At 41.6% G+C, this 26,428-nt stretch overlaps 1 protein-coding gene, 1 long non-coding RNA gene and 1 pseudogene across 3 annotated transcripts in view; 1 reads left to right on the top strand and 2 right to left on the bottom strand.

The window, feature by feature from the left end:
* Positions 1–26,428, bottom strand: part of LOC103542475 (cell adhesion molecule CEACAM1-like) — a 432,471-nt gene that overhangs the window by 109,643 nt on the left and 296,400 nt on the right. For both annotated transcript variants that reach the window (XM_070557986.1, XM_070557987.1), the window contains one exon: positions 16,490–16,541. In XM_070557986.1, the coding sequence (XP_070414087.1) occupies positions 16,490–16,507 (18 nt within the window). In that variant the 5' untranslated portion in view covers positions 16,508–16,541. The remainder of the gene's footprint in view (positions 1–16,489; positions 16,542–26,428) is intronic.
* On the bottom strand, positions 12,414–13,414 carry LOC103543040 (poly(A) polymerase alpha pseudogene; annotated as a pseudogene).
* Positions 18,551–21,998, top strand: LOC139073507 (uncharacterized). The gene is made up of 3 exons (XR_011522322.1): positions 18,551–18,634; positions 19,296–19,397; positions 21,859–21,998. It is a non-coding gene; the product is annotated as an uncharacterized lncRNA (long non-coding RNA).

Raw genomic sequence — 26,428 nt, forward strand, 5'->3', positions numbered from 1 at the left:
TCTCAGTCATGAAATGCCATGGCTTGAATGTGGCTTTTTCCATTCCAGAAATGTAGTTCTGACTCTTTCACCTAATTAAGCACTATCCCTTGTTGTGGGGCTCTTTTTATCCAGTTTTCAGTTCTCTCTAAGGGGTAATGGTTCCAAGGATATTTTTAAATTTCTTGTGTCAATTGGAGGAGGTTAGTTCAGAGTCCTCCTATGCCACCATCTTCCCAGCCAGCCTCATTTCTTTTGTATCTTAACTTATGGTTTTGCTGGTCATTTCCAAAAGTAGTAACAGTTAACCTGCATTACAGATGGGGAAAAATGCTAAGGGAAGTGAAGGGACTGGTCCAGGGTCAGCCAGCCAGCTAATGACAGAGCTAGTGTGTTTCACCTCAAAGCTTGTGCTCTTGCCTCTGTATCAGTAGACAAGCGAAAAAGAAGGAAGGAAAAGCAAACTTTTGTTGTGGGTAAAGTTTAGAAAAGGTACCTGTGGCAGGCAGAAGAATGGACTCTCCAAAATATCCACATCCTGATCCCTGGAACCTGTGAATGTTAGTTTATATGGCAAGAGGGACTTTGCAGATGTGGTGATGTTAAGCATTTTGAGATGATAAGAGTATCCCAGATGAACCAACTGGACCAAGTGTAATCACAACGGTCCTTATAAGCGAAAGAGGGATTCAGAAAACTCAGCTTTAGAATCATGCAGCATGAGTAAGACTCCACCAGCCCTCATTGGCTTTGAATATGGGAGGGGGCTGTGAAACAAATAGTGCAGGTTGCCTCTAGAAACTGTATCAGGTAAGGAAGCAATTTTCCCCTTGAACCTCCAGAAGGAACACCATCGTGCTGATACCTTCATTTTAACCCAGTGAGAGCTGTTTTGGACATATGGCCTCAAGGACTGTAAGAACAGGAAAAACATGTATGTAGTCTTTGCATTCCAGGAGGTTACAGTCTGCCACCCACAAAAAGAGACTGGAAGAAGTATGCCAAAATGTGAAATAATGATTAAGTCTAGAATATGGTTGGAAAATGGAATATTATTAATAGTTATTTCCTTTTTCATACTTTATCTTAATTTTTAAAAAGAAAAAAGTAAGTTCCATACAGAAATTTCATGATGTTATAAACAGAGGTATGTTCAGTGTACTGTGGGAGCACAGAGAGGGAACCATTCATTTGCCTGTGGGAGTGTGTGAGAGTGGGAAATTCTCCCACTACCCATCTTGAGTTCTTATGGCTAGACTACTAATAAAACTGACTCCAGACCAAGTTAACAGGAGAAAAACCAGCTCAACACGTTGCTGACAGATCATTGAAAAATGATGCTTAGAAAGTGAAAAAAAGCAGGCAGTTTATATATCTTTTTACGCAAAGAGACACTAAATTTGTGAGGATTTGACAGGAAAAAGGAACTTAGGCTTGGGATATGTAATTACTGAAGAATTTAGCAGAGTTTAGGCTTGAGGTAGTAAATTAGTAAAAGTAACGACTTTTGTTTATAGTCTTCCCAGCCCTGGATTCTCTAGCTCTCGTCATAAGGAGGGTACATTTCACATAGGTGATTTATTTCCTACTTTCAGGGAGGAATAAAACTTCAGAAGGGTCAAGACTTTAAGTTAAACGAGTGTCTTAAGTAAGTTTAGGTCAAAATAGTCATTGTGAGATATTTTGCAGCAACCGACCCAAAACAGTTCCAGGCCCCAGTAACTCCCTCCTCTGAAACTTCCCTGGAAGTTTCATGTATTAAAAGTTGAGCTGGTAAAATGTTCCATTATTTCATTGAATTAATCTTTTAGTTTTGAAAATTGTTCAGTTACATAGTTCTGTCTCATTGCAGGAAGTGGCTATGGCAAGTGGGTTCACAAAGTTAGGTCTATTGTGCAAGGAATAAGATATTTAATAAGAGGCATTTTTAGGGAAACAAAGAAAAACAAAGGTTAATGGCTGCAGCAAAGTATAAACTAGTTTCTGTGTTTATGTGGCAGCCAATCAAGGTTTCTAGATGTCAGGGTTGAAGCATCTTTTGCAGTTTGAAATGTCTCTGATGATGTCATTGGGTGTTCAAGCAAACTTTCTGAGAAGCTTACACAGCAATAGGCACAAAGACTGTCTGAATGTGAGCTCTTGTGGTGATCTTGCAAGTTTATATAGAGTTGTTCAGCTTCACTTTGCAGGGCTTCAGTAAAAAGGGTCACTTTAGTTCTCAATGATTCCTAGTCAAAAATGGCAGAAAAGTTGGAAATGTTCATTTAGAGAGTTGTAGCTGGGTACTGGAGGAAACAGGAAGAATTTAGGATCCAGTCCAGTGTTTAGGTAAATAATAGAAGTTCAAAGAAAATTAACAGCACTGAAATCTAATCGACACAAACGTTGGTTATATTTTCTACTGAAACATAGTTTTTCTCTCTAAAATCAGCTCTTTTTTTTAGGAAAAATATACAAATTAAGACTTCTTTGTTGGCAGAATAAATCTAATTTCCGTAAACTTGGCTTAGTTATTTACATAAGTACGGCAAGAATAGCAATTGATCATATAGGCTGTTTTAAATTTTCTTTGCTGAAATTTTTCATAAGGAATCCCAAGATTGAACTTTTAATAGCTAAAAAGGCTAAGAAGGCTCTCGAGATTGAAGAGCCAAGTCAAATATTTTCCATAAGATTCCACCTGCCATGCCTCTAGATTTGGGTGAATTTCTCTTTGCTTGAGATTCCTGCACCTGCCAGTAAGGTACCTTCGTTACTCACCTGGTTAAGCTTTCAGGAACTCTGGAAGTACGCACCAGGCTGTTTTTCCAAGGGACTTCATTGTCTTCATAAAGTCAACCTTAGTTCTTTAAAGCTGATTGGTCAAAACTGAGTTTTTGCATGTGTCTCTCAAACAGGATATTTTATTCAAAGCCTTGGTCGTATAACCAGTGTTTCCTGTTACAAAGAGAACAGTTTCTTATTGAACTTAAGCAAGTAAATATCTTGTCATGAAAGTAAGAATCCTCACTGAGAGCTTCTGAATTCTGGAAGGATAAGGCAGGGAGAAAAACTAATTGTGTCAGTTCTGCTTATAAAGATATAATTCAGCAAATTGCTGTAAATCAGAGATAGCTTAAGAGAAAAGAAGAAAAAACTATCCTATCCTTAAATCTAATAGACACAAGTGTTGGTTATATTTTCTACTGAAACATAGTTTTTCTCTCTAAAATCAGCCTCATTTTTTAAAGGAAAGATGTACAAAAGAAAAGATTAAAATAGTAATATTTCAAACAAAATTCATAAAAATTATAATCATCCTTATCAGTTCCTGCAGTGCCATGTAATTAATTCTTTTTCTGTTATTTACTTTTTATTTATTTTATTTATTTCTCTTTTAGTTATTTATGTGACATACAACACATGAAGATAGTAATTAGAACTATGACTGACAATCAGGGCAGATTAGAATTTTCTGGAATGTTATACAATTTTTAAAATACTTACATCAATAACATTTAATTACACAATATCACAGGTCTCTATGAGACAATGCTTAGTTATGCATTTAACCATGGTGACAGTTAAGGAAGTTTAGGCAAATGCAGACAATTAATAGCTGTAAGAAAAACGTTAGCACCTGTGATTAAAGACCTGATTAAAACAATATAGGAAATTTGTTTTTGATAAAACACAAAAGCCCTACATTTCTGATAGACTACTCAGAGAAAGAAACCTTTAATAATCTCTTGACCAAGAGCAGATTAATGTTTAAGAAAATTATCCTTTTAAGAGAGGGAAAAAGATTATAATTTTGCACCAGTTTATTTTGATATTAAAATTCATTTATTTAATTAAATTCATTTTAATTTTAGCCAATTTGACCACATACAAAACTCTTTTTTAGAATTCCTCTTTTACAAATCTTCTATAGCTTTCTTTTTACATTCAGAATTTGTCCCATGCCTCCTTATTTTTTTCTTCTAGTACTTCAGGACAAATTTATCTTTCTTAACAAAATAACAAAAATATTTTCTTTCTTTATAACTTATTTACTTAAAACATATATCTTCCTTTCCTTGAACATGAACATATTTTCCTTATTAATTTCTAGTAGATTTAATCACATATTAGAATTTTTAATCCTTAGAAACCTTACTTGTTAGGTAAATACTATGAAGTAAGCAATTATAAAATGTCTTTTACATTAGCAATCTGTGGCTTGGAAACTTTATAAATACTTTTTATAATTTTAGAAACACGTTACTTTATAGTACAACCTTTTAATACAACACAAGGCATGTTTTTCAATAAACCCAAACTTAGTTTCTCTGTAATAATACAAAACTAGGTATACTTATATTTAGTAATTAATGTCTAATATTTTATCTTATTTAGAAATAATGTAGATATTCAATGAATTTTCCATCATTTGATTGAGCAAAACTTCAAAGTTTCAAATTACTAAAGAGATTTTGGAAGTTATTAAATACATGACATAAAATATAATTATTGATGAAAGTTTAAACTATCTCATTTACATCTAAATCTTTTGTTCCCAATAATTGTGTTTATATTACCCATGAAAACTTCATGAGATATTAGACAAAATTAGCTATAATTCTTTTTTTTTTTCCTGAGGAAGATTAGCCCTGAGCTAACTGTTGCCAATCCTCCTCTTTTTGCTGTGGAAGACTGGCTCTTCCTCTACTTTATATGTGGAACACACAATGTATGTTTGACAGGTCATAAGTCAGGCTTTTGGTTTAAGTTGAATCAGTTTTGAACCTGAATAGTTACCCCATATATATCAACATGTGAAAATCTCTTGTCACATATCATGTTAACTTGAATTACATGTAAGTGCTTACTTTAAGTCAATTAAATACAGCTCTTAATTTTGGTCATACCATCCGGAGATAAAATATCACACATATATAACACACATATATACACACATAACCACACAGGTAGAAACAGACAAAGATGTTAAATTTTTGTTATGAATCAGGTTAAACACAAAACTCACTAGTTTATGAGAAACATTTGTATTTCAAAGAATGGCTCTCAGATCCTAGAAAAGATGGCAGCAGAAAATCGGCATCATAAAGGCACACAGAAAGTAGTCAAGTTTTCTTGAAGATGGAGTTTCTGGGGCATATTTGCCTTAACTGTTTCTAATGTCTCAATCATCTGTCTCAATCAATATCTAGGAGCCTTTTGAGGAACAAGGGAGGCTTTGGGATCGGCAAAAGACAGGTGAACTGCTTTCAAGAACTATACCTCCAGCCTTGCAGAGATTTGTAAGACAAAGACCATTGCTTCCAGTCCCCCAAAGAACTGGACTACAGTCTGACAAAAGAGTCTGACCCATCCCTCCAGCTACACCCTTCCAACTGCTTCTTTCTATCAGGGAAATTTTTAACTTGAGAGATGAATCAAAGATTTGCATGCTCTAAAACTTTCAGGACAATGTATCACACCTTTAAAAGTCTGCACAAAACATTTAACAAAGGCCCACTTTCTAAGTGTACAATTTAACCCCAGATCAATTTACCTTGGGGGGAAAGCTTTTATTATTCTTTTTTATTAGCACCTGATATTAGCCTCTAGTTTTTATCTCATAGTGTGTGGGCTCAGGCAACCTTACTGACTTCCTTTTGGTGAGTTTAATTAACACTGTCTGGGGGTTGGCCCAGTGGCATAGTGGTTAAGTCCATGCATTCTGCTTCCAACAGCCCAGGGTTCAGGGGTTGGGATCCCAGGTGCAGACCTATACACAAGTCTACAAGCCATGCTGTGGCAGCGTCCCACATGCAAAAAATAGAGGAAGACTGGCACAGATGTCAGCTCAGTAACAATCTTCCTCAAGCAAAAAGAAGAAGATTGGCAGTGGATGTTAGCTCTGGGCCAATCTTCCTCACCAAAAAAACAAAACAAAACAAAACAGAACACTGAAGGGCCAATTTATACGCTGTCTTACAATTAGGTATAGGAAATATTCTCTTTCCCCAGTGAGACACAATGTGTATCCCCACAATACAATCTGAAATACAATCACTTCATATAAAGCCCAGAAATACATCAGTTTTTCTACAAAATTTTTTTTGAATTCCATCAACTCTTACACCTCTAATCATAGTTTTCATTAGGACCTTATCAACAGGTCTTGATCTTGTAATTTTGGATAGGGGAAGTATTCTCAGTAAGACCTTTTAGAACACCCTCAAGCAAAGTTGATATAACCTCTTCATATAAAATCAGCTCAAATATTCCAACCTTCATAATCTTATCAACACTTATACTTTTACATATTCTCAATTTAATTGAAACCTGAGTCAGGGTCTCAAGGCTAGTCATTATTTCCTTTGTATTTCCTTTTTAATTTGGCCTTTTCATAGGTACCAATAAAAATTATGATGAGAGGTCTCATATTTTTTTCCCCAATTTAGAAGTTTTTCCAATTTAAACAATCATCGTCTGCCCACATTGATGAGCAGGATCTTAACAGCAACTCATACCAATAAGCTTAACCATGAATGCAAGAGGCATCCCCAAAAGACATCCAGAAAGTTCACTCCCAAAAGTAGTCTAAGAAAGCAAAGGCCTTCATTGCACAACAAGCAACGAAGGTTGAGATGACAAAGGCCCCTAATGAAAGCAATGGGGACCCCTTGTGACAAACTCCTCTGAGAGCCGACACAGCCAGATAAAGAGAGTGTGTCCTGGAATCCCAGTCTACTCGATTGGCCACCAAGATGCATGTGGTACATGCATCCTCCAGATGGCACAGACCAAAAAGTTCACAAAGCCAAGTTCCAAAGACACAGAACAATACAAAAGAAAAGCCTCATCTGATGCACACTAACAGCTTTATCTAAGCATTTGTTCTCTTACACCAAGTTAATACCCAGGAGAGAGGAGCTGCAGGGTTGGGGATCGTGTGTGCTTTAGAGAGTAACTTGTCACTGCACTGACATTTTCTTGAAGTTGGTGTGGAGACCTGTGTCATTTGCCCCATTCTGTGACCAACATATTACTTGATGATGGAGACTTCTTGAGGTAGTGAGTGCCCCAGTGGCTCTTAACAGCTTAACCTGTGTCCACCAAATTTTCAGTCTTTTTGGCTTCCAAGATGCCCTTAGCAACAGTTTTTACCTCAAGTGCTTATTCCCAAACAATAGGCTTATAGAGATGCACATGTCTTATGATGAATGACAAAAAAAGACAGAGACAAAGAAAAATACTATCTCTTGGAGGAAAACAATCTGCAACCAATGAATACTCAACCAAATTTCCTAGAGTCACTGAGTCCAAGAAGCTAGTTTCACTAATATTTTCTCCTGCTAATCTAAATTTAGAAAAACAAAAAAACTCACTACTCTTGCTTCCATTGGACAATGCAGGCAGACATCCAGGAGACTGATGTGGTAAGAACTTTTACCTCCTGCTGACTCTTGTCAGGGGTCCCAGATCTTTCAGCCACGGTAGTCCAGGAGCGTTCAAGGTCCAGCCAGTGAAGTTTTATCTCATCCAAGCTGACAACTGTAGGGGAGGAAGACAAATCCTCTACCCTCTCGGTCCTTCTGGCTGGGCTATGAATTAAATTGACATGAGACAAAATAACAGGAGAAAATCAAACAAACCTTTGTAACATGTACACACAGGAGAAACCCAAGAAACTGGGTAACTCGCCAAAATGGCAGAGGCTGTTCCCTTAAATACTATCTTCACCTAAAGACAAAGGAAGATGTGGGGGTGGGGGAAGTCAGTTACAGGAGATTACCAGAAAAGCACAGTAAACAAGAGTAAGGTTATTATGCAGATTTAAGTCCTTGCCTTCCACATTAAGAGTTTCTAGGGATAAGGACATCCCCCTTCTTTCTGGTACAGAGAGGGAGATATCTTTACAGGTGGAGATTTCCCTCAGAAATGTGAATAAATATCTCTTTCAAAGGGTAAGTTCTACTTTTCAGAGCTTTTCCCATGTCAGCAGTTCTTAAAAGTAACCAGTCCAAAATAATCCTCATGCCAAAGAGACACATTATCGGGTGGTCAATTCTGATTCCCCACAAGGGTAAGGGTATTATAGAGAGAAGGAAAATAATTAGAACAAACCCAGACATCAGAGAGTAAAATGCAGGTTCAGGACTTACTACATAGATGAAGGGAACTATTGGGGCCATGCTACAGGGTCTTGGAATGGCAGCCTAAGGAATTTGAACTTCATCCTGAAGATGACAGCAGTCACTGGAACACTCTAGGAAGGTCAGGAACAGGACAAAAGAGCATTTTCAGGAAGATTCCTCTAAGAGTATTAGGCAAGATCACTTAGGGAAGTGGTTCTCAACTCTGGCAACTCATAAATTACCTGGGAACTTCTGTCTTTTCTTCTTTTAACTTTTCATTTTAACCTAATTTCAGACATTCAAAATGTTCCAAAAATACTCAAAGTCCCCCTATACCCTTCGCTCAACTTCCTCAAACATTAATGCTGTAGATAACCTCAGTATCATTATCAAAATCAATGAATTATCATTGATAGAATACAATGAACTAATCTACAGATCTTGTTCAAATTTCATTGACCTCCCCACTAATGTCCTTTGTCTAAACTAGGATCCAATCCAGGACTGGACAATACATTTAGCTGTTTTTTTTCTCCTCAGTCTCTTTAATGAGGGCCAGTTCTTCAGAATTTATCTTCAGGATCTTAATATTTTTGAAGAATGATGGCCACTTTGTAGAATGACCCTCAGTTTGGGCTTATCTAACATTTCCTCATGATTAAACTTAGGTGATGCACTTTTGCAAGAATACCACAGAAGGGATGCTGTGCCTTCTCAGTCCATCATATCAGGCCAATGATATCGATATCGCTCCTTACTGATGATGTTAACTTTGAACACTTGGCTAAGGTTTATCCACTGTAAAATGACTATTTTATGTGGAAGCTTTTTTAAACTACCAATGCCTGGGCCATACCATACACCAATCCAATCAGACTCTCTGAGGATAAGGCACGGGCATTGGTAGGTTTTAAACATGCTGCAGGTGATTCTAACCAGCAACCAGGGTTGGAAATCACCAGCTTAGACAATGAAGATTAGAATCCTGGAAATCAGTAAGGAAGCCCGTCCTTGGGTGTCTCTTTTTAAAAGAACAGCCATTGGATGCACAGATAAATATATGCGGACATTAGCATGGACCCATGGTAGGGGAAATGAAAGACAAAAAATCCCCTCATTGAGAAAGCGATAGGTGAGTAGACTGCTGTCCAATAAGAAGAGAAGGCAGGACTCTCAGTGAAGTGTCCAGTCCTCTTGGTCTAATTTCTCTCCAGACCTCAGAGAAACCTTTGCTGCAGCAAAAGCACACACCATGTAATTTTACTGTCATAAACATGACCTGAGCTACTAATTGCCACTGAGGGAGGGAATTATGGATCATGTGATATAAATATACCACTACACATGCAAACGGGAACACTTTCAGGGATGGGTGAATGTAAATTCACAGAATCTAGGTCAGAGGTACACGACCTCCCATAAACAACCTTACCCTCCTCACTTAGTCTTTTGACCTTAATCTCTTTTGATGTAAGAGAGTAAGGACCCTGTTGTAAATTTCATGAAACAACAAAGTGTACACATCTCCTGTCACCAGGTTGTTGAAGTAATGATACTGTGGTAGACTTCCTTAGTGTTATTATCTTGGAGTTTCCACAAAGAGATTTCATCAACCCCTCCCTTTGGAAGGGTTATCTGATAACACGCAAAGGGAAACACCACAGGAAGGACCCTGATAAGAACTAGCCCTGAGGTATTCACAAACTACTAGGATCTGGTGAGGCTGGTGCAGGAGGAACTGCCAGTCAATAAGTGACAAAAGAGAAGGCAGCTCAAATACAAAGGGTGTACTAATAAAGAATTCACTCAATTATCCCTCAATTATTACACAGTCAATTATCCCTCAAGACTCTCTATGGGGTCTCACTGAGAGGGATGGCACATAATTAAATGCTAACACATGGGTGAAATAATTTACAGACAGATGGGATCAACTGGGTCAGGAATGGCTGGGAAAGGTTTCAGGAAAGAGGCGGGATGCAGGTTAGGCTTTTAAATGGTTGAGTCCTAGGGAAACAGAGACAAGAATAAACACAAGCACAGGGAACCAGGTATCAGGCACCACTGTAGAAGCTAGCTTTCAAAGGGACTTCAGGAATGAGAGTGGGTTTGCATATGTTATTTTATTTATTCTCTCAACCACCATAAGGGTTATTTCAGAGGAGGATGCTGATCATTCAAAAGGTGAAGTAACTTGGCAAAGTCAGTGGTGGATCTGGGATTAGAAAGTAGTGATGTCTAATTCCAATATCCATGCCAATACCACTACCACTGAGAGAGGACTGATCACAGTATGTCTGGTAAGAGGAAGGGGCAGGGATGGCTACAGCAGAAAGACAGGGTTAAGACACAGGGAAGTTAGGTAGGCTTGCTAACGTGGGACCTTGTGTTGTACAGCCATGAAAATTAGACAGAGACATTTGAACTCGGTCTTGTGGTTACGGAAGAGCCACTGAAAGTTTTGAGTAAGGGAGTCACCAATGTGAAACCTTTGAGCAAAGACCAATGGGACGGGGGTGAAAATGGGAGTTCTGGGTTCCTAAGCTAAAGAGATGCCACTAACAACAGTAAAGAGGGGCACACAATATAGTGGAGCAAGAACTGCACTAAGAGTCAGAAGCTTGAGTTTAAATGTAAAAAGTTACACAATAAAGTCATGGCTACATCAGGCAACCCATATTCTCTCTCTGGACTTCAGTTTCTCCTCATCCATAAATTGGGTGAAGTGAGACAATCTCTAAATGATCTCCAAACTTTGCTACTCAAAGTGTGGCTCCACCAAACAGCAACAAAGCATTGTCCAAAAGCTTATGAGAAGTTCAGAATCTCAGGCCCCACCAGAAGAATCAAATCTGTATTTAAACAAGATCCTCAAGTGATCCAGAAGTGCATCAAATTTTGAGACACTTCTCCAAATTGTTCTGACTCACCTCAACTCTGTCACTTCACAGGAAAAAACAAAAAACAAAACAGAACGTTTTCTTATTAACTTCATCTGTGCTCTTTTCCTAATCCTAACCTCTCCTCTCAGACTTGCCCACATCCAGATAGAGGTCTTAGGAAGACCAGTGGGGCAGCACTGTCTCCTGTGGCCAAGATCAGTAAATGCACCGAAACTTAACACTCCCACTAGTAAAGGAGCAGGTGGATTGGCAGAGGAGGTGAAGTCCAAGCCACAGTTAGATAAGAGAATCAAAACCACCCACAATGACCGGAAGTAACTGTCAGATAGAGCTCAGCCTGCATCATAATGTCACATTTCAAAGGGCAGTTTTTATAATACCTAATAAAATGTGGTATTAGTGTGAAACCTGGGCTCCAAGCAAAGCTCTGCCCTTTGTTGACACACATAATACACAACCAACCTATAAATCAATCTTGGGGTGAGCTTATTATGAGTCAGAGTGAGGATTATAACCTGGGAAGGCCTTAGAAGGTGTTCCAGAGAAGCCTAGGTTTCAGTACAGTCTTACATCTTTTTAGAACAAAGAACATACATTAAACACACCCAGGTTATATTTCCATCAAAATTTCAAAGGGGCATTCAGTTGAAAATTAGCAGTTCAACATGACCCTGATGTCAGGAAAGGGACTAATCTGGATGTTACCAACAGGATGTAGGAGGTGAAGCATCCATTCTTATCTTAAGAGATTGCATTCTTTACTTTAACGGATAAGCAGATGTACAATGTATGTTTAATAGGGCATAAGTCAGTCTTTTTAGTTCAAGCTTAATCAGTTTTGAACTCGAATAGTTACCCATATACCTCAATATGTGAAAATCTCTTGTCATCTTGTAACTTTCAAAAAAACACTGTGACAGTTATTTTCAGACATCCAGCCCCTGCTGGAACTCTGCCAGCAAACTTACAATTTTCCAAGGAAACTAACTTTACTGTATCAGTTCTTTTTCCTCCTGAGCCAAAATGGGTCTGATGCATACTCATCAAGCCTAGCCCTACTCTGCATAGGCATTGAAATAAGTTTAATACCTTTTCACACAACAGACATTCAAACACCATGCATCCCTGCCATCTTCCCTCAGCCACTTCCCAATTTACATATTCTGAAGTCCCTGCACCCTCCTGTCACTTTCTGGTGGGCAAGCGAAGTGTGTCAACCACAAGGGAAACTCTGAATTCTAGGTGTGTTCTAACCAGAGCAGCAGAGCCACAGGACCACCTGCTTCTCCATCCTGGGTGCTACACCTATATGGAAGAAGCCAAAGACCATTCAGCTGATTTGAGGATACTGCTTTCCCTACTTGTGATGCTGCTCAGGCATCCTATACGTGTGTAGGTGTATACTTTTCACTCAGTTTTATTTTCAGTGTCTACAATCAATTTTATTTTAACATAATCTAAACACGTACTATTTAGAAAATACCCAGAAAAATTTACATATGAGAGTTGATGTTATTGCATTTGGATACAGCTAGCAAGTTCTTGCTGCTAGCATAGCCCAGGAAACAACACTGAGGATATCTATTATATTGGAATAGATGTTGTGGCATTTGGCCCACAGATTGATGGCTCTCAGAGTTAACCTGAAGTTGTCAATATTTGGTACTAAATGTAGAATTTCATCAGTTACCCTGCAATCATTAAGACTTCTTATGCATCTTATATCTAAATTTGTAAGCATACTGTCATCTCTTAAGTCCAAGTCTTCTGGAATAGTCTGCAGTGCTCATCTTTCAAACAAAATATCAAATTCTGTCCCATCAAAACACAGTTTGATAACTGGTACAAATGCCTCTCCAACAGCTCTTAAATCTTTTACTTCTTCTTGTAATTTCAATTTATCATAGAATGAAGTGAAAAGTCACTTCGATCAGCATGTCTGGGTGCAACACACAACGCATCAATATCAGCACCTTTTGTATGTACTCCTAATCTGTAACATCCAAACTTAAAATTTTTCCTCCAAACTTTTCAATTACAGATTGTGGAAGATTCTTGCTGTCACTGATTTCTCGTATCCATTCTTTAACCAGGTTATTTAATTTTCCCGAAATTAAAACCCTGTGCTGCACTTCCTCTTCCTCTTCAAAAACCCCAAAAGCCTTCAGAGTCTCAATGCATTTCTGTGTAAGCAGGCAGTCAGTCTCCTTGGGGGCTGCTAAGTGATAGAAGAGATAATGCCATAATGCCTCTGTGGCAGCTGCGTTTGTTGTGATCCCTGCATTGAAACTGGAAATGGCATCGTCTCCTGTGCCAGCACCACCCAATCACTTCCCCTACCCCGACTCCCCACTCCTGCAACCACCACCACTGCCACTCTGGGCATATCCACTGAGGTGGGAGGGAGGAACCTGCCTCAGCCCTGGGTCTAACCCCACTCCCACGGACAATTCTGCCACTTTAAACTCAGTTTTATTTTTTAAGAAATATTTAATAGAGCCTGCTATGTCCTGTGCACTGGAGAGACAAAGATGAATCAGACCTGGTCCCTGTACTCACTGAGCTCTAGGTTATGGGGGGAACCTGATTCAAAGCCACCACATTACAGTTCAGTGAGGAACACCTCGATAGAGGTAAACACAGACTTTTTGGCCCATCTCATCAATCCTACGAAAATCTTCCACTCTTAGTTTTCTGGGCTCAGTTTTTCTCATTTCAAGCTCAAAGTGAAAAACAAAAAAAAATGTAAATGTCCAGATGGTCCTTTTTACAGTCATGGTTGGATTGGATATGTCCTTCTGGCTAACCCAAGGTGTCAGAGGCTCCCATTTCATTTTGAATGTGCTCTCTCTCCTATTAGCACTCACCACATGTGCACATGCAGCAGCCAGGCAGCTGCACACTAACAGAAATTCTAGCAAGTCAGGAAACTTGACTTTTAGTCCTGTAGCTTTGAGGCCAAGTGACTGTGTGATGTTGAACAAACCATATAACTTCCTGCACTTTCATTTCCACTTCTGTAAAAGAAAGCATTTGGATTAGATCTCCATGGGTCTACATGTATAGTAAGAGCTCCTCAGAAGCAGCATCACCTCTTACTCCTCTCAGGAACCACCACCTGGCAAATACCAGGCACACCTTAGGTGCTCCAATGTTCACTGAATGCATGTATGAATAAATGACAATTATTAGAGCAACATTAACCATGGAATCGATCAACAAATATTTCTGAATGACTGCTAAGTATGCTGCAGAGTAGGGAAACCAAATAACTGTGGCGGAATAGTATTTTCTCCCCACTTCCCTCTTGCCTCATTCCCAGACGGGGGTCTTTGTAAGTCAGAGAGACTGAGCTGGCACAAATAATGTTCTGGAAGTGGGCTGTAAGTAATTGTCAATATTAACAAGAGAAAATTCTGTTTGTCTTGGGGTTGTTTCATATCAATGGACCTGAGGGAGCCAAAGACCCCTCTCGTGTTACACAGGACCCGCCACCCAAACCCAAGTCCATGGAGGGGAAAATCAGATAGAGTGAACTGACAGGCAGCTGGGATGTGTGCAAAGTAGAGGAGTAAACAGACTTGGGGACCTGGAAATTAGCATTGATCAATACTATTAACTAACGTACAAATATTCAAATTTAGCGAATCATCACATTAATGTCCTTATTCTGGTCCAGAATCCAATCCAGGATCCTACACTGAATAAAGTTATCATGTTTCCTTGGTCTCCTCCAATCTAGGGTAGTTTCTCAGCCTTCTTGTCTTTCCTGACCTTGACATTTTTGAAGAGTGCTGGTCAGTTATTTTGTAGAATGTCCATCGATTTGGTTTTGTCTGATGTTTCCTTGTGATTAAGTTCAGATTATGCATTTTTGGCAAAAATATCACAGAAGTGAGGAGTGCCTTCTAGGTGCATCCCATCAGAATGCCTATGATACTGATAACTCTCATTACTGGTGATGTTAACTGAACACTTGGTTAAGTGCTGTCTGCCAGGTTTCTCTACTGGAAAGTTACTATTTTTCCCATTGTAATTAATAAGTATCTTGTGGAGAGATACTCTGAGACTATGCAAATATCCTGCTTCTTCTCATCATACTTTTGTCTATTAATTCTTATAGTCCATTGATGATTCTTGCCTACAACAAGTATTACCATGGTATTAGCCAAACAGTGATTTTCTATTACCATCATTCCTTCTACATTTCTTAGCTGGGATTCTACCCTAAGAAAGAGCTGCTCCTTCTCTCCAATTTATTTATTCAATTATTTATTTATATAAGTAAAGACTCATGAATATTTGTGGATTATAAGCCATTGCTATTATTATTTATTATTTTGTTCATATTGTCCCCAAATCGGCCATTTAGAGCTCCTTGAAGTTGGCTTCTGTGTCTTCTTCATATACCATTTGTTTAGCAGTTCCTGACTGACACCACAAGATGTTTCAGGCTCATCTTGTACAAATTTCCTGCCCCGGCCCTGAAATCAGCCATTCTCCAAGGAGCCCTGGTTCCTTTCATGGGAGAATGGGATTCACAAACCATGGCCAATGGTACTGCCCATTGCACTAGGTGCTATTGCTTCTAGGCGCTCCAGTAGATAGAGCTAGGAAACAGACATAAGCATACAAATGCTAATGTGCTATTATTAGCCCCATTTTACAAATTAGGTAAATGAGGCACAGAAAAGTTAAGCAACTTGTTCAAAATCACAAAGCTAATATGTGGTAGAACTGGGAAGTTAAAATTATGATTGACCTACCACAAGTCTTAACAAGTGGGAAGTTTTACACAAACGAGTCAGGAGAAAGCAACAAGCTTAACTTTTCAGCACAGATTCTCTCTTGGGAAAAAACTACAAGTCTAGAAAAATAACCACAATAACTATCATGTACTGAAAACCTACTTGGGCACTGAGCACTAGGCACCCACAGTAGCTCATTTATTCCTAACTCTTCAAGGTAGATACTATTGTCCTCATTTTACAAATCAAAGAACCAAAGACCAAAGAAGCTAAGTGATGTGTCCAAGACTACAGAGTTAAGTGACAGAACAAGCAGTTGAGCCCAAGTCTGTCTGGATATAAAGTCCATTCTTCTCCCACTGGATCAGTATTTTCCAAATTTGATTTTAGGTAGAACATAAATTAGCTTTTACTTTAATATTTATAGGTTTATTTGAATGCATGTTAGAAAAAAATCTAAGCATATATCAAACTCGTAACCTCACAGATAATATTGCATAGGATGAGGCTGTTTGATCAACTACATTTATTTAAAGAAAAATTATGAAATAAATAAAAGTAGAAGTGATAAAAGCTATAGCAAAAAATATAAAGGTCATCCAGACATGTATGAGGGTTGAGACATTAGCCTATAGTAACATGCGGCTTCATTGTCAGTGACACCATGAAATTAGAGTTATCAGAGCTGCAGAAAGAAAAACAGGCTAACAATCTTGGACCCAAGTTTTAGCTCCAGATTTGTCACCATTACCTTTGGGAACCTGGGCATTTCTTTCGCTCTCTCTGGACCTCAGTTTACCCATCTGAAAAAATAGAGATAGTGATTTAGTTAATTACTACAACTCTTTTAAAAGCAATTTGGTAATGATATCAAGAAACACAAAGTTGTTCTTAACTTTTGACCCACTAATTCCACTTTGGGAATCTTGCCCAAGACAATTAGTACAACATTTGGAAAACAGTTACAAGCACAAAGAAATTTATCAATATCCCAAAATAAAGCAATCTAAATATTCAGCAATGAGAGAATACTTAAGTAATGTGAAGCACATATACTTGTTGGGAGTGTTACACAGTCATTACAAATCTCTGCTATGAAGACAACAAAGGAACATGCTTGTAAAGTGAACAGAGGCCGGCCCGGTGGTGTAGTGGTTAAGTTTGTGCACTTTCCTTCAGCGACTGGGAGTTCGCCGGTTTGGATCCCAGGCACGGACCTACGCACTGCTTATCAAGCCATGCTGTGGCAGGCATCCCACATATAAAGTAGAGGAAGACAGGCACGGATGTTAGCTTAGGGCAAATCTTCCTCAGCAAAAAAAGGATTGAGGGCGAATGTTAGCTCAGGGCTAATCTTCCTCAAAAAAAAGTTTTAAAAAAAAAGGCCCAGCCTGGTAGTGCAGCAGTTAATTTCGCACATTCCACTTCATTAGCCTGGGGTTCCCCGTTTTGGATACTGGGTGCGGACCTACACACCACTTGTCAAGCCATGCTGTGGCAGGCATCCCACATATAAAGCAGAGGAAGTTGGGCATGGATGTTAGCTCGGGGCCAGTCTTCCTCAGCAAAAAAGAGGAAGATTGGCGGCAGATGTTAGCTCAGGGTTAATCTTCCTCAAAATAAATAAATACATACATAAAGTGAACAAAAAGAAATTTGCTCACATGCTGTGGTTATCACTATATACAGAAAATCAAATGCAGGAACATGCCAAAATACAAACAGATAGTAAGAGTAAAGACTCCTTCATTTGTACTTTCCAAATTTTCTCTAATATAATTATACTACATTTAGAATGAAAAAAACATCTCAAGGCAGAGATTCAAGTAAATAATCTGCAAGATTGCTTCTGGCTCTAATATTCTATGGCTTTCCTCTGGAGCTAGGAGTAGAGGTCAGATGAGAGTAAACTATTAGAACAGTTGGGATGGCAGGGGCTAAGGATGCCTGTTTACATTACTTTAAGAGCACATGAGGACACTTGGAAACCAATACTCAGAAATAAATGCTCTATATGTACGACAGAAAGGGCACGAGTCTGGGAAATAGGAGAGCTGGATTGAACCAGACGATCTCTGAGGGTCCTCTCTAGACAACTTGTCCAAACTATATGTATAACTGTACAATAATAGAGTTCCACTTAAATACAATGAGCAACTATGTGATGGCTGGTAGTAAATATCAGAAACTATTAAACAGAGGAAGCCTCATCTGGGCCCAGTACTAACTAGCTCCAGCTCTCAAGTCTATAAACCATCATGTTTGATTGTCACAAAAATATTTCAGGTATCACAAAATGGGAATAAGATAGCACAGGTGATAAGACAGACTTGAATAGAGGACAAAAGAGGAATGGATTTGTTCCAGGGGAACAAAGCTAAATATCATCCTCTTATACTTGAACTGAGATTATGGATTCAAAGACAGCAAACTTGGAGCTCAGGTGAAGATTCTGACTGGTTTATCGGATAATCTGCTCCCTGCTCTCATTTCTTAAGTCATGAAGACTTTAAAGTGTGTGTGAGTAGGGAGTGGGAGGATGTAAGGTCTTGATTACCCCCACCTTTTGTCCTCTCTTCCATCCTAAAGCCATTCTGTCTCCACTTATCTCCAGCTAAGCTTTTCTCTAGGCCCAATTTAAGCTTCAATTATTTATCCATTTAAAATACTCCTCTCTTGAAGTACCCCAGATCCATAAGCAAAAAAGGGAAGAGAAATGGAACTGCAATGACCTGAGTAGGCCAAAGCTGGCAGACCATTTCTGTTGGCCCCGTCCCTTTCCAGTGCTGGCAAGTGAACTGTTTCCTTCTGACAGCGGTCACCAGAGGCCACAGCAGTCAAGGCCAGGCTTCTGGGAGCTGGCTCCAGGCAGGTGGTCAAGAATGTGAGTGCAAAGGTCAGTAACTCAGCATCAACTACAGCAATGCACCATTATGATCCCAACCCTCTCCTTTGAGTCCCTCTGAGACCAGGTCAGATGTTATCTGAGTTGACCTTAGCCATTCTCCTCTCCATCAGCCCACCACATGCAGCACCAATGCTTGCTTTCTTCCTGAGACTCAGGCAAGAGCTGTACTCCTCCAAGGTGAGGGAAGACCTGGCTGAATCTCTAGCTGCCCCCTCCCCGTGACCCTTTTCTCCAAGAACTCAGGGCTGCCATCCAAAAGCTTCCTGGATCTTATTCTCAACCTTATTTTACTCAGAGATAGGACTGAAATCAGAGAGGCAAAATGGCCTACCTGAGGTAAAGCAGAACCTACAAGGCAGACACCTAGGTCTTATCCCTTATTTTCTGGTCTCCCTAATGATATCCTGATGCCCCCTCTAAACCTGCCACCAAATTATTACCAATACAGCTCAGGCAAAACAACTCAGAAGAAGTCCTAGGGCTCATATAACTGGATACCTCTATTGCTCTGTGTTGACCCCTTTCCCCACCCCACTGCAGTAGGAAACAATAACTGAAAGGAAATGAAGATGGCAAGTGGAGCCCTGCCCTATTCCCTACTCTTGAACATATTAACCCTCCCATCTAAGTAATACTTCCCTTATTTTAGATTGGCTCCTGAGAGCCCCTAAAAGAAAACCCATGACAGTGCTTGGACTGCCACAGAAGTAGTGTCCCTGTGATCATTTCAAGGGCAATGTGAAGAAAACCAGTAAGTTTCAAAATAATGACCTTCCTTTAACCAGAGTCCCTCTGTGGAACGAACTAGGGATGAATCAGGGGTTGAGAAGAGACAAGAGAGGTGAAATGAAGACCAGGATAAGCACAGATGTCAGCCCCTGAGACTCAGTGTCAACTTGTGGGGGAATAGGAAAAGGAGAAACAGCAGGATCAAAATCTCCTAATACAAGAAAGGATTCATCAAATGTTTACATTTTAGAACTGCATTGCTCATCAAAGTGGAGGGAGATGGGGCTGTTGGGGACCTGGTCATTGATCTCTGAAGATGATGCAGTGTCAGGGTCAAACAGAATTTGATTCCTCCTTAGGCTAGCAGTCTTTAAATGTCATATAAAAAATAAATTATCAGGGCTGGCCCCGTGGCCGAGTGGTTAAGTTCGCGCGCTCTGCTGCAGGCGGCCCAGTGTTTCATCAGTTCGAATCCTGGGCGCGGACATGGCACTGCTCGTCAGACCACGCTGAGGCAGCGTCCCACATGCCACAACTAGAGGAACCCACAACCAAGAATACACAACTATGTACCGGGGGGCTTTGGGGAGAAAAAGGAAAAAATAAAATCTTAAAAAAAAAAATAAAATAAAATAAAATAAATTGTCAAATATTAAAGTGATTGATATGATATTATCAAGAATGGGATAAATCAGGATCCTTATCACTGTTGATGGAAGTAAAATACAATTTGAAAGTACCTATCAAAAATTTAAATGTGTGTACCTTTTAACCCAGTCGTCTCACTTCAAGAAATCTCTGGCATAAAATACTAGCATGGATATTCACAGATATACCCACAAGAATATTAATCATAGTTGTTTTTGTATTGACAAATAAGTGGAAATAAAAAATGTTCATTCACAGCTAATTGGGCATGATGCAGTTGTCAGAAACAATGAGGTAAATCATTATGTGTTGATCAGAAAGATATCCACAACATATTCAGTGAAAAAAAGATAGAAACCACTTCTTCACCGTCTTCACAAAAATAAATTTCAAGTGGATTAAAGATCTAAATTTTAAAGATAAATTTATAAGGGAATACAGGAGAATATATTCATGACTTTGGAGTATGAAAGGATTTCCTAAATAAGATACAAAATGTATAAGCCATAAAAGAAAAGGTTAATAAACCTGACTTCATTAAAATTAAGCAATTTTGGTCTTCAAAAGAACAAAGTGACAACCAGAAGTAGGAGATGATATCTGCAATATGTATAACTGACAAAGGATTAATATGGAGAATATAGAAAGAAAGATCAATGAAAGGAATGCAAGCAACACAACAGACAAATAAATGAAAGACCATGAACAGGCACTTCTGAGATAAGGAAATCCAAATAACTAACAAACATATGAAATGGCACTCAACTTTACTAGTAAGCAGGAAAATGTGAATTAAACCCAAACAGATATCACTACAGATCATCAGATTGGCAAAAATTTTAAAGTCTGACAATACCAAATGTTGACAAAGAGTAGGACAGGGAAACACTCATACCTGCTAACGGGAGTGTAAATTGGTAAATCACTTTCAAAAAGTGATCTACTAAAGTTTAAGCTTTGTGACCAAGCAATTCCACTCTCAGGTATATACTCAAAAGCAACACAGGCTTATATACACCAGGAGACATGTACGAAAATTTCATGCCAACATTGCTCATAACTACCCCAAACTGAAAATGGACCAATGAATAAACGAATGGTGTTGTATTCAAATATTGTTTATCAGTGTGAATGAGCAAACACCTAACAATGTAAATGAATCTTACAAACATAACCTTGAGTAAAAAAAAAAAAAAAAAAGAACAAGACATGAGAGAATAGGAAAGTTTGATTTCATATACATAAAGATCAAAAACAGGTAAAATTAAACTAAATTATTTAGGAATACATAAGTAGGTGGTAACACAATAAAGAGAAAGTAAATGCTTAGTATAAAAGTGAGGATTACCTCACTGTGAGGGAGGGAGGGAGGATAGTGATGAGAAAAGGAGGGAAGTTGTTGGCAATATTCTATTTCTAAGTCTGGGTAGTAGTTTTATGAGTATCTGCTTTACAACTATCTATCGAACTGCACGCATGAGTTTTCATGGACCTCTACAGATATGTAATATTTTGCAATAATAAAAGATTTGTTAAAGGTGCAGAGCAAAGCAATAAGTATAGTAGAATCTCATTTTTGTTTTTTAAAGTAAACTATTATGTTTACATACAAAATGCTATGGAGGAGTATGTAGCAGCAAACTATTAACAGTGGTTAGCTCTGGGGAATGGGGAGTGGAGGTTGAGGAGGGGAAATGTCCTTTTACTTCTTACTGGATATATTTTTTATTTTAATTTGTCCCACTGGACAAGTCTTATAATTTTAAAAGCTCCCACAAAAACTAAATTTTTAAAACGTTTTTAACATTAATTTCTAGTCTTTATTTTCACGCTAGGGCACCAAAGTCACCACAGAAAGCTAAACAAGCGCTCCAGAGCCTGCCAGCAATTTCTCAAATGATGTCTGCTAGCAAGCTTTGCTCTGTCTTTGTAGGAGCTCTGAGAGCCCACTCTCCCAATGAAACATTCTCAGTCAAGAGGCAGTGAGGGCACCGGGAGGGTGCTGGTTTCCCACCTCAAGCTCCCCCTCCATGTTTCCATGCCAGTGGTCTCAAAAAGCATTTTCCTCAAGATTATTGCTCCCTCTAGTGCCTTCTTCTCTCCTCAGTCTTTCCTGTACCCTCCTCTTAACCCATGCTTAAGCTTAATTATCTGACAGAAACCAGGAAATCTCATTTTTTAGCTGGTTCCAACTGACCTAAAATACAACCAGGCAAGTAGCAAACAGAAGTCAATAAATATTTTCAAGTGAAAATACTCCAAATCATTTCTTTCAAATGGGGTCTGGCAACTCAAACTCAATCCAGATGATCCACTTTACCCTGTTCACTCCAAACACTCCCCAGATTCTACACACACTTCTCCCCACCACCACCCTCATTCTCCCTCCCTCTACAGCCCAACTATTTATTCTTTTACTCATTCAACAAACTTTTTGGGGGTAAGAGCTAGGTGGGCCAAAGAAAGCAGGTATAGCAATGAATCAGACATGGTGTTATTAAAGATTATATAGGTTTAAAAAGACAATAACTGGCACAGTTGCCTAGCATGTAGCATGCCTTTAGTGTTTACGACTGTCATTACTATCATCATCATCATCATCATCAACGGTCACTGTACTCTGTGAGTTTCCAATGTAGTACAGAAGACATATATGCAGAACCATAGTTCAAGTCTAGAGAGATGGTGTGGAAGATATCAAATGCCATTTAAAAAGGCTTCAAGCTGTAAAAATGGGACGATGTCATTTTTCTAACATGGGAGTAAAATGATCAAAGCAATAATATGAGGAAATTAAACTGTCAATCATTTGAAAGAATGAATAAAAGTGAAAAGATTATTACAACAGTATAGAGACTGCCTCCACCTAGGACCCTTTCTTCAACATCAGAATGAGAGAAAAAAAAAGTGGAACACTGATCCAGAATCTGGCTTCTGTCATCCCAGATGAAACAGAGGACTAAATTGGGGTGCTTGCTCTAGGAGAAAGAACATTTGTGAGCGGTGAGTGGAGCAGGGCCCCATTTATGACATAAGAGAACAAGCTCCTCCCCTCTGGAAGGAGAGTGCTGGACACACAGCCTCCTCCTGTTCCTAATCCCTCCTCCCACAGCAGGAGGCAAAGAGCTGCATCACTTGGCACAGGAGTCGGGGCCAGCAGTGTTCAGCCGTCTTGCGAACTGTCTTAAAAAGGAAGATCAGGGATGTCAGGATGAAGGAGTGGAACCCAAAGGGAGGTGCCATCATGGGGAACCAATGAGGGATCTGTGACAAAGGAGGTGTGAGGGAGGAGGGGAAGAAGGATGAAGCCTGAGAGGTCAACATCTCCTGTGAAGGAAATAACAATAGTGGAGACAGGTTCTAAGGCAGTATCTAGGCCTAGCTTGGAACCTGAGCCACACTGGACACTAATCAGCCAACCAGAGACTGGGCCAGAAAAGGAATCCACAGTCTAGCCAGCATCAAAGACACGGTAGGGACCCAACACCCAACGGGAGCCTGCTTCACAGCAAAGACCCCTCACTCTTGATGAACATGAAGCTGAATCCCAGCAGGAGCCTAGAACTCAACAAAAATGTGCTTTACAGCAGGAATTTCTTGCCCCACAGGAGCCTGCACCACAGCAATCACCTCCCGCGCAAAGGGCACCCTTCACTCAACTGGAAGCTGCCTCTTAGCAGAGACCTGAGCCAGGAATAGAATCTAGAAGTCAATAGGAACCAGAGTTGAGAGAGGGGTGTGTAGCCCAGCCAGGAGTTGGCCCAGGAGAGCCATCTGTAGGCCAGCAAGAAGCTGGATCAACACCTCCAGCCCAGCCTAGACCTGGACCCCAAAATGGACCACCTGCCCAGATTGAATCGATGTCCCAGGAGAGACCAAGACAGTCAGACCCTACAGCCTAGCAAACAGCTTCAGCCCAGGGAGCCAAATCCCAGCAGGGATCTTTGATGGAGTGGGGATTTCTATCAGAATTGCACCAACTATCTTCTCGGCGACCAACTTCAGAGTTCAAGACATGTTTTGAGTGGGTCACAGACCCAGGCTCAGAATCAGATTAGGGGTCTCTGTTAGGGACCAATTCACCATCCACGAGAGGTGGGACAGTGGCCCAGGGAATGACGCTGGCCTTCAAGGGGAAGCTTGGTTATGGAGTGATGTCAGGATATGGTGGGACATCAGCACACAGGAAGAACAGCCCCAGCCAGAATCACAAACACTCCCAGGACACATGTGAGTCTGAGCCTAGGGGACCAGGAGATTCCCAGGACAGTCATTCATTGAGGCAGGGGTACTAAGGACCACCAGTATGTCATTTAGCCCAGGTGATCCCTCCACAGTCCCGCCAGACCAAGAGCCCCAGCCCCAATGATGGATGAGGAAGCCGAGGCCTAGAGAAGAGAAGGCTGTGGCCGAGGCCCAGCAGGGAGGGAGCGGCCCAGCCGGGATCCAAGCCAGGGTCCAACTTCTTCCCCTGCACCAGGCTTCCTCTCAGGGAGGATCTGGGGGAAATCACACAGAAGTGGGCAAAGGCTCTGGGCCGGGGTCCAGGAAACCAGGGAAGCTGCCCTCCTGCCAGTATCCACCCATCCGTCCCCAAACCACCCAGCACAGCCCTGAGCAGACACCGCCACAGGCACTGGCGACACAGGCTGACGCGGACCCTTACCCTCGGGGGTTCCGTCCTGACTTAGGATCCTGAGCTCCCAGGAAGACACCGCTCCCCGGCCAGGCTGCCCCCCAGGGGAGTCGCAGGCCAGCCAGGCCTCATGGCCTTGGGGCTGTTCTCAGGAAGGGAGCCTGCGAGAGGGGCTGTGGGGTCCGCCAAAGTCCGGGCAAGGTCGGGGCTGGATGGAGGGGGCAGCGGAGGGGGGGACGGGCCAGGACTCGGCGGCCGCCAGCTCTCCCTCCCCTCCTCCGAAGCGGGCAGGGGCCCGGCGGTGCAGGCTCAGCCCCCGCTCAGGCCCCGACCCTCCTTCCCTGGGCTCAGAAGCCCGCCATGCAGAAGGCAGGCGCGCAAGTTCCATCCGCGGACAGAGGGGTCCCTCGTTGAAGCGGCCTGAGGGCAAACAGGGCAGCCCAGTCCGGCGAATGCGCAGGCCGCCATGCTGCTCTCGCTGAGGCCTGTCCTCCCGGAAGGGCTGCGTCTCCCAGGTCGGAGGAGAAGTCGGAACTGGAGTCCCTCAGGGCTGCTCGCCTGCTTTGGGGTGAGGGTCAGGAGGGAAAGAGAGGGTCCCAGTTCTGCTTTTTCCGGCGCTGACGAAGAAGAGCCGTTTCTCTGGGCCTCCAGAACACAGTCTCCAGGGACGCCCCCTCCACAGCGCCGCCACAGACCAGTCCACTTCCCCTCAGGCGCCCAAGACGCTCTTGACTATGTGCGCATGCGCGAGCCTCCCGCGCCTCCTCTGTTTCCCGCCTTTTTGCTGGCAGGAGCCCCTCCCTCTGCCACTGCTCCTCCCTGCAGGCCGCTGGTGGCCTGGGGCTAGTCCTCAGGCAGTGAACTTTCTCCCTTCCATCCCTTCCATTCTAGCGGAGACCGAGAGAGCCGAGAAAAGAACTCTGAGAAAGAGCAATGGGAGAACTAGGAGACAAAGGGCGGGGAGAATGCCGAGCTTCCTCCTCCACTGGTTCCCAGGCAGAGAGCCAGGCCTCCAGTGATGGCGCCCCACCCCTCCCCCTTAGAATTGCCCCACTCTCCGGATCCCTCTGGCAGGCAAGGTTGCATTGTACGGAATCTGTTCAGGGGGAAGGTGAGTGGGAATGTGAGGCTGAGCGCCAGCACGTGGGAACATCTAGACTTCCCTGCTGGGGTGACTCCCTCGAGACTCCCCACTAGTCTGCCTGAAGGATGCTTTTCGCCACCTCCAGGTCTGCATTTTTGTTGGTTTGGGGACTTTTAATGCGTGTAAGGGGTCAGGGCCAGGTCATAGGTCCAAGTTGTTGGAAGTGAGTCCCTGCAGTGGAGTGAGGCCCGGATTGCTCAGGGGGCGAGACCCAGAGAGGAGCGAGCCCAGGACTGGGTGGTTTGGGGGCCTGGCGGTGGAGCGTAGCAAGGATTAGCCCTCAGGGCGGGGCCTGGCGGCTGGAATTGGCCCTCATGCGAGGATTGCAAAGAGTTCACCGGAGCCCAGCAGGGAAATGGTGCCCACCTCAGCCGGGAGCAGGTAAGGAACTGAGGAACTCGGGCAGCCCCCTCCCCTAGATCCACCCCCAGACACCCTCCTGCCTCTCACTGCTCACACCGGTCCCACCTCCTGTCTGTCTAAGCACATCCGCTGTGTGGGATGAGGCCCAGGCAGGTGGCCCAGCCTCACCCGCCTCCTCCTCCCTCACCCCCAGGACAGTGAGGACCTCAGCAGCCTGGTGAAGTCCGAGAGTCCGCGGAGCCTGGCGCTGTGTTCACTCCCC

The sequence above is a fragment of the Equus przewalskii genome, chromosome 9 (assembly GCF_037783145.1).
Source record: "Equus przewalskii isolate Varuska chromosome 9, EquPr2, whole genome shotgun sequence".
In the NCBI taxonomy this organism is placed as follows: Eukaryota; Metazoa; Chordata; class Mammalia; order Perissodactyla; family Equidae; genus Equus; species Equus przewalskii.